Source organism: Aphidius gifuensis, linkage group LG1 (assembly GCF_014905175.1).
Source record: "Aphidius gifuensis isolate YNYX2018 linkage group LG1, ASM1490517v1, whole genome shotgun sequence".
Classification (NCBI taxonomy): domain Eukaryota; kingdom Metazoa; phylum Arthropoda; class Insecta; order Hymenoptera; family Braconidae; genus Aphidius; species Aphidius gifuensis.
The window spans coordinates 5,372,100-5,387,302 of NC_057788.1; the positions used below are offsets into that span (position 1 = coordinate 5,372,100).

Here is a 15,203-nt window from a genome sequence, read left to right on the forward strand (position 1 = left end):
AATTTAAATATATGTTGAAAAAAAAAGTCATGTTTTTTATAGTCGTTTGAAAAATACATGAAAAGATGAAAGACAACCTTTTTTTTTTTTTATTTTATTTTTTTCCACAAATTCTCGAACAACCTTTACATAATATTTTTCAAAAGATTATGGTATTAATAAAAAAATAAATAAATAAATTCAAAGATCAAAATAGCCTGATGATTCAATGCATGTTTTTTATTTAAAAATATAATCAATAAAAAAGATTCAGCTGATTTTTTGAAACTTATTGAATTTCTTTTTGAATGTATTATTTGAATTGTAAAATGCTTTGTAAAAAATTGAATGAATTTTTATTGATCCACTATTTTTATGTACTTTGAAAATCATTGTTTGCATCTAAATAGAAAATTGAATACTATGATTTTTCCCTCGAGGGTTTGTACATGATTGAGAGTAGAAATAATTCTCTTGATCTTTTTTTGAATGAAAAATGATTAAGCCAATAGATGCTTTAAAAAATAAATACTTTATACAAAGATCCACTTGATTGATATATTTTTAATTATCGATTTGATAAAATTTTTATTCAATAAATAACTTTTCTATTTTGTAAATATTTATTTTTCCAATTATTTTTATTTAATTGCAGTTATATCAAATGATTGCAATTAGTTTTTTTTTGTTGAATTTCCAAACAGTTTGAAATAAATAAATATTCATAACGAGCAGTGTTTTCAAATTTCGTTGAATAAATAAAAAATAATTTTTTACGATAAATCGATAACAAAAAGTTTATAAAATATTTGCAAACCCAAAAAAACAGTATGCTCATTATAAAAAAAAAAAAAAATCCATTTTTTATATGAAAATTTCAATAGAATATTAATCATTAAAGTTTGCGTTGTTGAAAAAAATAAATAAAACCAACTATTTCAATATCAGATTATATTTTTTTTTTCATAAACTTTTAAAAAAAAATTTATGGTAAATTTATTGTATTGAACTTTTATTTTGCAACTATCATATTTGATTTTACAATATTGATATTGTTTTGTTTACAATGAAAAAAAAAAATAAAGGAGATAAATTGAAGCTATATACAAAGAAAGAAAAAAAATATTACATAAAGTCATAAATTTAATTTCAGCGCCTGATACAATATATATATTTTCATCCAAAGAATTTCAGAAATTATTTCTTTTCATAAGATTAGCGTAGACAACCAAATAAAATGCTCTGTATAGCTCTATCAAATATAATTCATTCACGAATTTTTAATATATTTAAAAATCATTTAAAAAATTTTTTTCCTCGTCGTTGAAAGTTAATATTTACATTTACATGATATATTATAAAAACTTGATAACCTCAACATATTTTTTTTTTTAATTACCAAAAATCAGGCAGGTTTTATTTTTCATTATTTCCTGTAAAAATTTCTATCTTTTTCATTCATCAATAACATCGTAAAATAAATCACATACAAACTAAAATTACAGAATTTATATGCATCATTTATCTGACAAACGTGACGATAAATATTTCTTGTCAATATGTAAAATATTTTCATAAATAAATATAAATTTCTGTGCGCTATATTTTCAATATACACTGTACAAAATTTACTCTATTGTTTTATATTCAATGACTGACCATGTTGCTTATTATTATTGTTTGTAATCTCATTATTTTACAATCGTTTATTTTTTTTTTTTTTTTTGTGTATCGTATATTTACTTTCAATTAAAAAACGAATAAAAAAAAAAAAACTCACCCTCGCGATATTTTATTAAGATAAATGTTTAATTATATTATAAATTCATTTATCTTTAAAACGAAAAGTTTAAAAAATAAATATATATATATTTTATAATTAAAATGAGATTAAAATGCATTAATTGAATTGTTGTTTTAATCATCATATATCTTGGTGAGTTGGTTAATTATTGTAACTAAAGGTAATACATTTTAATCGAGAGAAAATGTAGCAGTCTTGCAACTAACACTTGTAACAATTTGAAAGTGTCCAACTGTGCAAGGTGATGAATTGAACATATAAGTTTGATAAGTACATACAGGATAAACACTGGATGCATTGTATGCTTATATCAATCAGTTTATCAAGTTCATTATTCACTTTAAATTACAATGTATTTATATTTTCACAAAGCCACAAATCTTTGGCAACCAGTCGTATGTTTCTTTACAAAAAAAAAAAAAAAAATAACAAAGACAACATTGATATTAAAAATATATCGTTAGGTTTTTTTGTTTATTAATCCTGTTGGAAAGACACCAACTTTTATTATTTTTCAATAATGTACAGTGTAGACCACCCGAGGAGCTTAGTCAGTCAGAAATTCGGAAATACTATCTTGGGAATATTTTCAAGATCATCATTTCTATATACTTTTTTTTACTCTCATTATTTTTGTCAAAAAAAATAATAAATAAATAAAACAGCAAGATAAATTTAATATAAATTTCAAAATACGCTTTTAATTATTATTTTTAAATTAACTTTTTATTATGATTAATCAATGTATCGTGACAATGATAAACTCAGTAAATTTTCAATTTCCTATCAAAATTAAATCACTCAATACCGGATATTAATCAAAAGAAATATTTGCATATATCATATCGTATTACCATCCAATCCATAAATATTGATTTTGATTATAATTAAAAATAAATATAAATACTTTTTTATTATTATAATAAACTAAAGTAAACTTTGCAATAGAGAATTAATAAAAAAAAAAAATTAATAACATAATAAAAGTAATATTTATATTTTAAATTGAAATTTGAATATTTGTATTAATTACCTGTAAAAAATTTATTCCAATAATCAATATCACAATCACATTACCACTAATAAAAAAACAAAATGAAATTCAAATTAAAACACGATTATCGACTTTTAATTAAATATTGTTTTGTTGAAAATTATCTCGAATAAAAATTATGTTTTTAAAAATCATTTAAATGGTTTTTAAATTTTAATGAGTAAGTTTTTTTTTTTACAGTATTTACAAAAATTTTAATTAATTATTTTCATTAACTTTTATTGTTTTTTTATCAATGCAAAAAATATTTTTACACTACTGATGTATTTGACTATCAAAGAGAGTTAATTGAGTAGGTTTTTTATTAATTTTCGGAGAAGACAAAATTAATATAACTTTACGGTTCAAGCAAACCCTGCAGACTGGCAAAAATGGCACTTGCTGCGGCGATTGTTGAGCTATCCAAACGCGCCGGTTTGCTACTACATTTGTTTTTTTTTTTCTTTTTCTCTTTTTAATACTCAGGACTGGCAGAATCACAATAATATTAACGTCTCGCTTTTTTAGCTCTTATTAATATAGATACTTGTGTTGTCTCCATAAAACTCAATAATGTAAACTTTTTTTTTGTTAATTTATAAAGTTTTTTGAGGTGTTAAAATTATTCTGAATCAAACAATATCAAAAGGTTTTACTTACAAAAGAAAAAAAAAACATTCTTTTTAGATGAAATTATGATCACGTAATGACCTTGCTATATTTTGAAAAACGTGTTTGTCCGAATGATCGTGACAAACTGGAAAAATATATATGATATTTTTAAAAATATTCTTTTTTATTTACTTGCAGGAAAAAAAAAAAATTATAAAATAAAAATTCATTCGTAACATAATTTTTTTATGGTATGTAACATTACGATAATTTTACGACAAGTATTTTATCATTTTTGTTTTTATTATTCAATAAATAAATAAAATATTTTAAATGTGAATTTCATAATGCATATATTATAAAACTAAAAATTATTTATTTTTCGTTTTCATTCCTAGTAATTGTCTTATCACCATGCACTTCACATTTTTTTATCATTGTTTCTGAGACATCTTGGTCTCTTTTTAAAATGATATAATATAACACTCGTATATTTAATTATATCGTCTATGAATTTATAAATTGTTGATGTATTTTTTTTTTTTTTTTAATTGATAATTCAGTGAAATTTCTAAAAAGAATTATTTTATATTTTTGTCACATGCATTATGCATTTTTATTCAACCACATTTATTTTGTAATATAAAATTTTTCTTAAAAATATTACGGTTGATATAAAAACTCACTTAGTTTTGCACTTTAAAAGTCATCCAATATATTTATGCCAATGCGTATAAATAAAAAAATATTAAAATTGTAAAATAAGAGTTAACTGTCAATGTCAATATTTTTTTTTTAAATATTTATACTTGACGTATATCGACTGTTCAAGTTCGTTGAATTTATTTCTTAAATTGACTATATTATGAATATACGCACAATGACCTCAATTTTTATTTACTGACTTTTAAACTTTTTTTTTTGTAGACTAAAATAAATGTGATATAAAAAAAAATGGATATATTTAGGCAAACAAGTTTTGCTTTTTTTCTTCATTAGTTTACCACTGGTAAGATTATTTTTCTGATATCAGAAATGCCGTGGTTTTATTCGTGAAGACGAAAAACAAGATGACAAATAATATGCAAAGTTGACTATAGAGAAGACTCAACTCAACATGAAAAATTTTTTTAAATTACAGAGTAAAAAAAAGCTATATTAAATCTGAGATTGTTTTGTAGTTTAATCTCATGACAAATTCGCAAAATGATGATTCAACAAATAAAAAAAAAAAAAAAGACATGCTCACAATCTGGTACGTTTTAAAATAATACGGAACAAAACTGGACGGTTATTATTTATATATATATAGATATACAAAAATGATATCAACAAGTATTGATAGACGGTTAAAGACAATATGATATTTTTCTTATACAGTTTTGTTAAAATAATTTTTAAAAAGTTAAAATACCGAAACCATGTCTTATGCTCACTCAATTATACGTTGAAAATCATCAAGCTACTTATTTGAGACCTCTGATAACAACTGCAGTATTAAAAACATTCTGACGCTCTTTATCTTCAGTAGATCGACTTCAGTTGTCTCAACACATCAACACAGTCTACTAAGCAAATGAAAATTAAATATTAATTATCATAGATTTAAACCTTTTTCTTTTATTATTATGTTGATGTTTTGAGACAATAGCTCGTTTTTGAAGTTGGTCGGAAAAAATATTGATGTGCGTTGTGTTTGCATTTCAAAATAAAAGATTTACGCAACAAGTCGGTTGAATTTTTGAAGAGAGAAAACTTGTCAAACACAACGTACATCAATGTTTGTGCCGACCGAATTCAAAATCGAGCTGTTTCTTCTAATATATTTATGTTTTAATATCATAGTTTTGAAAATATCATAGTTTTGAAAGTTTTGAAAATATATCAAGCTAATGACAATTATATTTTCTCATTGATTGTAAATATTCAAATAAAACTTATGTTTCTTTCAGATTTGAGATTTCCCAAGATGGGATATGGAGAAGTTATCAGTCAAGAAGAAATCAAAAATATACAAAAACTCAAAATTTCCTTCTACAAAGATTGTGTTGTATCCATTAATAATCCAGCAGAAGCTGAAGAATAAAATATGAATAAAAACTGCGAGTGAATTCGTGGATTTAATCAACAAACCCTCGCGAGAATGATTTCTCCGATTTTCTCCGATTTTAAAAAAACGGAGAAAGTTGAAGAAAATGGTAGAAATATCGGAGAAAAATTACCGCCAGGGAATTTAAAACACAAATTTCATTCCTTTATAAATTCATTGTCTTTATTTGGAGAATTATCTGGAGCTATGATACCGAGTCAACAAATGATCCAGCAAAATAAAATTTCTGTGATTACCATATTTTTTCAAGAAATAACTAACAAAAACAATAAACAATAGTTATTACCATTATTATTATTATAAAATATATAACTATAAAAAAAATAAACTTAAAGATTGTTCGTCAGTTTCAGTGTTCTCAATATTTTATTGAGTACTTGATCTAAAATACAATTCTAATTTTTTTTTTTTTTACAAGTTCATTTTATCGTTCTAATATCTTAACACAATGTACCATTACGATCAACATTTTACAGCTTTTTTCTTGACTATATATTATAAGAAATTAAAACAATAATCACTCTATATTTGACAATTAAAAATTATTATTATTTTTTTTTTTTTAACAATGAAAATGAGCAGATAATTTTGAAAACAAGCAATATTTTTTTTTATAATATATAATTACATATATTATATTTTTTTGTTATCGCTCTTGTATATAATAAGATATTTGAGAATATATATTTTTATCATGATTGTATTTTTACAGCCTTATTGCTTAACAATACAGATTTGTCATTAATTTATAGATAATTAATATGTTACAATAGTCACTGGTGATTTATTTTTAATTTTCTTAATTTTCATTATACTATTTATTTATTCAATTATATTTTTTACAGAGTTACAATGAACAGCTGATTTTTTTTTTTTTACTCATCAATATATTTTTTTGATTTTCATCATGTGAATAACACTTGGGGGTAGTCTTTTATTTTATCAACTTTAGGATTATTTCTTTATTTTCTTTTAAATTAAACACATTATATTTATTTTATTGTGTGTACTTTTATTTATAAATATACGTTGAAGCTCATATTTGTTAGTGTAACAACTGATAAAACTAGACTCGCCAAAATGAAAATAATAAAAAAAAATAATTTTATTTTATAAATAAAGATTAACAATTCTATCATGGGCTTATAACTATGTCGAATTACAAAAAATTTATTTAAAAATTACAAAATTCAATAATATTGATTGTACGTTGTATAATTTTTTTTTTTCTTTTTTTCTTTTGTGTTAATACATTTTTATTTTTTTTTAAATTTACCCGATAAAGCTATTAATTTTATTTTTGATTTTAAATATTTTTTTCTTACTGGTACATTTAAATGACTACGAAATTTTATAATTCATGCAAAACTACCGAATAAATGTTATTAATAATTTTAATTAAAGCTAAGCAATTGACTCGGATCGAAGAAGCACTTAGTTTTTGAATCAAATGTATATAGACATTTTTTTTTTATTTCTGATAAATTTTGTGTGTAATAATAACTCTGATGTGAGACAAATTAAATCATTATAATTTAGGCCTGTATGTTACATACTCGTTCAGCAGTTCGTAATTTTTTTTTTCAATATTCAATTGAGATAATATTTAGATAAAAAAATTTCTAACATTCTTAGTGTTATGACACTTATATTTACATTTTCTTTATCAGTATATAAATTCTTTTGCTAGGTCAAATTTCATTCCATAAAATGCAAGTGAGAAGAAAAGTTAGATTGAAAATCAATCAAAGATTGAAGCTGCAAGTTGAATTAGTCAAAGAGAAAGAGAGAGAAAAAGAGAAAGTCAACATAATTTTTTGACCATTAACTGTGCTAATCCAATTGGCAGCTTAAATTATTTATTATTTTATTAATGAGCTTATGAATATATAACCACAACATTTTGATTTTAATTTTAAACAGTAACAATCCCCATGTACTGTTTACGTTTTATTTACATTTTTAATCCGCAGCTCGTGCAGGAAGATTCCTGTGATTATTATATTTTTTCAACAAATAACTATCAAAAACAATAAACAATAGTTCATAAAATTCACAATATTATCATAATGATCACTGGTACAGTCACAATTACAATTGACTGAATTTTTTTATTTTATTTATTTTTTTTTTTTTACCCTTAGCTACATGATTTGTCGGGTGCAAAATGAATTAATTTTTTTTAGAAATTTATATTTCTATTACTTTTTTTTTTTCATTAATTTTGATTGTTAATATTTTTTTTTTTTTTGATTTTTTCTTTTACATTCAAAAATTCTCTTTTTATGATTTTAACAAGAAATTATTTTCCAATATAACAGACTGAAAAATATTTATTAATTAATTTTATATTGTAAACAGCTCAATTTTTATAAATATAAATAATTTTTTATTTTTTTTTAAATTTGTTTTTTAATAATAACAAAATAACTGCAAATTTAATTAACAAATTAAAATTATTTAACAATTAAATATTTATTTTAATATATACCTTGTATATAATTTTTTTTTTTGTTTTCATTGAATTTATTTATCCAAAAAGAGATCAATTGTTGTTTGACGCAAATTTTATAATAATTTATTTTTTTTTTAACATGAAAGTTTGAAAATTTTTACATAAGAAAATCGAGGAAACCCGAATTTATAAAAATATCCTCTATAACGACAACTTTCATTTTACAATAATTCTTTTTTTTAATTAATTATTTAAGACAGCCATTATTATTACGTTTATTTTATTCTTAAAGAAATGCGCGAGCTGCTGGAATTTAATTTTACAAAAAAGTAATTTGCGTTTCAGCCTCGAAGCTCGTTCATCACTGTTATTTTTTTAAATTAATATATCTTGTTCTAATTTCATATATTTATCAGTTTTATTATGCATTAATATATATATAAATTTACTTTCTACATATTTTCTTTTTGTTATGAATACTTTGGAAGATAAGTTATTTATAAAAATTTAATTTTTCTGGAAGAGCTTTTCTGTAGGCCCAAATTCATTTCTATTGAATAATTTCCTTTTTATTTCTTTCCACTTGTTTTAAAATTATTTTTGCGGCTTGTGAGAAATTATACTACGAACAACTAAGCGTCACATTGATTTATATTAAACGCTGGGGACGGGTTTTGATTGGAAGTAATGAAAAAGTATCTTATAAATCACATCATTCAGTTATGTTAATTATCAAATTTAGCTGTGTCTTGTTAACATTTTAATAAATAATAAAAATAAATATATAAATACAAAATATTAAATTCATTTAAATATCAACAAAAAAATAGCTATATTATATTTATATTTCAAAAATATAAATCAAAATTATCAATCAGTATTTGAAAAAACAAAAAAAGCATTTTGACACAACTTTTAATTTCATCAGAATAACCGAAAGATATGATATTGACAACCTTTCAATATATTTATATAACGATCATATATACCTCTTAATATATTTGAGGAATCAAAAAAAAAAAAAAATTATTGACGTTCATTAAATAATTCCAATAGCTGTATGCTCAATAATTTTTTTTTCTTTCATTTTTTTTTTACCCTTTAATTAGGCTTTTCAACTACAAAGTAAAGCTCAGATTTTTACTTAAAATATTTTTTAATTAAAAACAATTAACCACAATAATTCGTGAACTTTACCCGAGTTTTTTTTTTTAATTATTATCAATATTTATCCAACATTAATAATTATTATAATATCAATATTAACATACTGCGCAATTTTCAACATATTGCCATTTAATAATACAGTTATTCGATTTCTTTTTTTCACCACAAATTAATTACTCGATAAATTTTATTTAAATTCTTTTTGATAACATTTTTTTTTTTTTTTTATTATTTAAATTTATTATCGTGTAAAACTTATAAATATTATCATCACAACAATCACTCAACAATATTAATATTTAATTTTTAAACTTTCACACAATGATTTTAAATCAGTCATTTGAGCAATCTACATAAATTAAAAATAATAAAATAATAAATATTATTCTCACTGATAAATAAATTAAAATTATTGAGTATTTTATTATTTAGCATTTTTAAAAACTCATTTATCTATCTATTTTACTCAATTTTTTTTTCAATTAATGTATAGATTTTTCCTTTTTTTTTTTATATTTTTCATTTTTTATTTAATAAAATGATAATCTAATTTTAATGAATTTGTGTGTGTAAGCAAAAATTGTTTTATCAGTGATGATTAGCGATAAAATTTTATTGAGGCACTATGAGACATCCAAAGAGAGGCACTCAGTAAAGAAGTCCTCCATGGAACGATAAGTGTGCTCAATCACACCAGACAAAGCATGATCTTCGTCAGCATAGCTCTGAAATAAAAAATAATATTATTGTAATATAATATTAAAAAATAACAAAACAACAAACAAGAAAAATAATGAAAAAATTAAATTATTAATCTCATAAATCTCGCTAGTAGTAAAATCCTTTGTCCCAACAAAAGTATGAAATAGATAAATCCAAAAAAAAAAAAAAAATCTTTTTATAAAACTTTAAATTCAATTAAAAAAGTTATTACATTTATTCCAGTGTAAAGATAACTTGAGCTATATTAATCCGGCTTTCATGATATGATAACAATTTATTTTTTAAAATTTATTTTTATGTAATTATTAATGTTTTGTTTAATTTAATATTTTAAAACTTACTTGATATCTAAAGATAACACCAGCATCAGACAGAGCTTTTGCAAAGGCAATGCCATGTGTATAAGGCGCTGTTAGGTCAGCTAAACCATGAATAAGAAATAAACTATGACTTGGTACTAATCTTGCACGTTGTGTTAAATCTGCTTCAACATATCCCTTGTAATTTTCAACTGGTGCACCTAAAACTCTTTCCGTAAATGCTGAATCTGTAATTACATTAAAATCTTTAAATAAATTTTTTATATTTATACAAAAAAATACTTTAATCTCATGAATCCAATTATTTCCAATTTTTAAATATTAGTTTTTGTAATTTTTTTTAAAAAAAAAAACCTTATAAATTTGTTGAACATTCAATAAATTAATTGAATTAATAGATTTTATTTTGTTTTTAATTGGATTCAAATTTAAATAACATGTCTTACTGTAGTATAACCAATCGGCAATTGGATTAACAGCAATACCACATTTGAATACATTTTGTTGACTTCCCAATACCATGGAAGTAACATATCCACCGTATCCCCATCCCCAAACAGCAACTCTTGAATTATCTAAATATTTAAATGATTCTGATTCAAGTAAATATTTTAATACAGTCAATTGATCTTGTACTTCAACACCACCAATACGATGATATAATGCACGTTTACCCTGACCACGTGCACCACGTACATCAAGTCTAATATAAATAACATCATTGTGACTTGACATATATGTACCCCAATCAATACTAAATTTATCAGTAACAGCAGCACTTCCTGGACGACCATTAACTTCAACAAGTACTGGAAATGCTGCATCACGTAATTCTTCACGCCATGATGGTGGTAATTGTAATTGTACTTGTGCACGCCAGCCTTGTGGTAATGGTACCTTAATTTTATAAATAAAATAAAATTAATTTTTCATTTGAGTATGTATTATTATTTTTTTTAAATTAAAATTTACCTCAAAACTTTTTCTCGTTGGTAAAGCAAGCTGTGATAATCTACCACCCTGTTGAATTCTAGCATCATATAGTACTCGTACCATTTTATGTGTTATAACTGAGTGTACACCTGCCAAAGGCAATCCAGGACCTTCACAATGAAGAATATAATAACCCTGTCTACTGTCACTTGATGAGCTTACTGATGCACCAAAATGCGTACAATTTGTATAATAAAATCTGCCATGAAAAAAAAAATATATATCCACATATTATCTTTTAGAAAAAAAATTAAAAGATATATAGTAAAAAAAATAATGAAAGTATCATACCGACTGCTCCAAAGTACATCACCAAGATCACAAGTTATACAAAGTGGCTCAAGACGACGTGGATCATCCGTTGTTGGATCTCTCACAACATATAAATGCTTTTGTCCTGGTTTACGTTCTCTACTTCCTAGATAATAAACTAAACTTGCTCTTGTGTCCCATGCCAAAATTTCACTGACCTAAATATTGAAAAATTTTCGAGTTGAATAGTTTTGCATAATCATGATGATGATGATGATGATAATGATAGATGTATTTAACATACCTCATATCTTCCATGAGAAAGTACAGCAATTCTTTGTTGAGTTAATTCAACATGTTTAATATGAGTAAAGTGTTCTTGTCCACCTTCTTGTACAGCAGCCAATAGCAAAAAGCTATCACCATTTGGTGAAAAGACAGGATGTGGTTGGGCATCAAGCCATTGTCCTTCTGGTGCACGTTCTGTATGAGTTTCCTCACATTCCCATTTTGGTGAACGACATGCTGATACAACTGACAAATTTTGTGATCTTGTCATCCAAACAACCCCAATCTGATTTGAATCTTTCCCAACCCATCCTGCTGAGATCAGATAATATTCCCTAAAATAAAAAAAAAAAATAACAAATAGATGATAAAATAAAAGAGAAATAAATATATAAATAAAATCATAAGTTTGAAAATAAAATAAAAAAAACAATCTCAGTTATTTTCTTTGGAAAAGAAAATAAATATTTCATGATATACTTATACAGTTTTTTTTTTTTTGTTTTTTATGTTATTTTTCTCTTTTTTTTTTTGCTTTTTATTGACTTACTGGTCATCGAATATTGGTGGTGGCTTAAGTTGTTTACGTGGATAATCAATTTCAATTGAATCGTTAGTTGTATCACTTGTGTTTGTGAGGTCAACAAGCCAAAGACTAACCTCAGGATTTGACGAACCAGGTGTTGGATAATGTATAGATTTTGAGGGTGGAAAGGATATTTTTCGTGGTTCACCAGTGGGACTTGAGCTGCCACTATTCTGGCCTGTTTGTGATCCAAACCACGGAAATTCTAATCTTGTCACCTGCAACATAAACAAAAACAAAAATAAATGAATAATATTTAAATTAATTCTAATTTAAATTTTATTATTGATGCTAAAAATAAACATTAACCTTGGTGTCATTAAAACTTGCATAAAGAAGATATTTTCCATCTGGACTTGGCCAAAGTACTTCCGGTTTTGGTAAGACTTCTTCTTGATAAAGCCAATCTGGTACACCATTATAAATAACTCCAGGCACTCCAGTGTTAGTCAGTCTTTTGTCATCCGGTGCTGTTGGTGACAATCTTAATAATATGTTGTTATCAGAAATCATAACTAATGATGTTGTATTGCCCATCCAAGTCGCATACTGTAAACGAGTTGGTTGAACTGGTGATGATGAATGAAGACGAAGTGGAGTATGATGACTTAACAAAATTAAAATACATGTCATAAAAAATCATCAACTATTTTTTTTTTTTTTAATAAATTTACAAGTATATTTAGTAAACTCACTCATTAGTAACATCATAGACCGTGTAAAGAGCAGTAAAAGTATGACGAAATACCTGGAAAAAAAAATTTTTTTTTTTTAAATAAATAAATAACTAAATAAAAATGTTAATAGAAATATTTTTTGAAAGTTAAAAGTATCAAGCAAAGTCGAATACTCGTTGCAATTGATATAGATTTTTTTTTTTTTATCGTTTTTTTTACAATTGGAAATATAAGCGCTTGCGCGAATTGTTGCAATCGAAAGGGTTTATTTACAAACAGCTTGGATATTTTTTCAATTTATTTTAATTTTTGTTTTTACATTAAATATATTATTTTTTTTTTTTGCTACAAGAAAATTTATACTCACTGGTTTAACATCATGCTTAAAAAGTACATAACGAAGATTGATACTACACTCAAAGCCTTGAACATTTAATTGTCTCTGAAATAAATTATTATTATCTATGTATTTTATATTTTTCCTGTGAATTTTATTTGAAAAAAAAAAAATAAATAAATAAAAATAAACTTACAAGTGTATGATTGGATACTAGAAGTGAAACCGAGTTATTCGATGCATCAAGAAGAGCTAATGAACCGTCGTCAGCTTGGTAAATAAATTTGTCATGAGATATCCAAGCTGGTGGTAGTCGAGGAGGTGAAAGTTCATTTCGAAGGCACTCCTCAAGTGTAAGACGTCTACCATTCCAATATAAAAGCTCATCGACATACCTAAACATTCCATTCATATTTTATTATATTTATTAATATTGATAAAATGAAAAAAACAAAAAGAAAAAATTCTCTAAAGTAATTTAAAGATAAACTCAAAAGCTTTTCAAAAAATAAAAATGTTTTTTTCTTTTTCTGTTATATAACAAATGAATAATAAACTTAAAAACTTTTTCATGTCCAAGTATGTATATTATTTTTAAAAATGTTTCATTGTTGTTGAAAAAGAGTTGTGCAATTACATAAGCATTAAGTCAAATTAACGAGGTTTGTTTTAATGACAATACCACTCACCCAAGTAGGTAAATTGCTGTTACAATTCCAGCAATGACTAATCCAATTACTAGAAGTGAAAATATTATACTCTTCCAGTTGTGACCACCGTCGCCATATAGATCCTTTAAGTAGTAAAAAATATCATTGGTCAGACAAATTTAAGGCAAGCTTCAATTTAGTAATTTTTGTTATTATAATAATTTTAATTTTTTTTATATACTTTTTTATTTAAAATAAACATTTTCATTGAAATTTTATTATTTATTATTTATATTAAATTGTAGATTATTTTTTTTTTTTTGCTAACTTACATCTTTGGCTGATGATTTTGATTTTAAATCACAGACCTGGACGGTCTCATCGGGTGGAAGCCGCCAGGAATTTCTCTCAATATTAACACCGGCGTTCATAGCGGATTACACCTTCGACTATTATACACTTTGACTGCATCAACTTAAAAAACAATTTTCTATCTGCAATCTTAAGTCCTCGATTGATAGCCTCCAGGTTATATATTTCAACAACCACTCGTCACTTTTATCTTCAGATTTTTTTTATATTTTTTTTATTTCTTTTTACTTATTTCGTTCTATCGTTTTTTCTTTATTTTCACAACTGTTCTATTTTTTCTTTCCCTTAATTTTTTTTATTTATTTTAGTTTCTTCTACTTATATTTTCCCCTACACCTATAAATCAAGAAGCAGAAAAAAAAAAATATATAAAACCAATAATAAGAATAGTAATGAAAATTCAAAAGAAAGACGAATGATGACATCAAAAGAAGGGACATTGCAGCAATAAGAAAGATAAAAGGCACAGAGATTTGATGGGGTGAAGATGTGGGTGGAAAAAGGGTGGTTTAGAGAGGATTGAGAATAAAACAATGAGAATAAATACTCAAGCGTCATTGTGAATGGGGACATGGCCAGTTCTAGATGGGGTAACACAAAGAAATAAATATCCAGGGAATTGAGATGGAAAACAAAAAAAAAAAAAAATTTATTTGGAAAATTTTAAATAAAAAATAACATGGAACTTGTGACAACTGTGTTCCAGAATATGCAGCCTTTTTTTTCTTTTTATTTTTACGGAATATTTTCATCAATATCATCTACTATTAAAAACTTTTACATTTTATATATAATTTTTTTTTTATTTGCTTGAAAACTTTTTAACTCTCAAAGTAAAATAAAAT

General features: G+C 24.2%; 1 protein-coding gene across 1 annotated transcript; it reads right to left on the minus strand.

Moving 5' to 3' along the window:
* Positions 1-7,773: 7,773 nt before the first annotated feature.
* Positions 7,774-14,650, minus strand: LOC122861165 (inactive dipeptidyl peptidase 10). The gene is made up of 13 exons (XM_044165372.1): positions 14,319-14,650; positions 14,026-14,129; positions 13,533-13,731; positions 13,367-13,441; positions 13,018-13,070; positions 12,632-12,929; positions 12,287-12,540; positions 11,753-12,071; positions 11,488-11,666; positions 11,176-11,395; positions 10,650-11,100; positions 10,225-10,430; positions 7,774-9,885 (listed from the first exon to the last, which is right to left on the minus strand). The coding sequence occupies exons 1-13, from the start codon at positions 14,415-14,417 to the stop codon at positions 9,784-9,786; spliced, it is 2,559 nt and encodes an 852-aa protein (XP_044021307.1). The 5' UTR covers positions 14,418-14,650; the 3' UTR covers positions 7,774-9,783.
* Between the last annotated feature and the right edge of the window lie 553 nt (positions 14,651-15,203).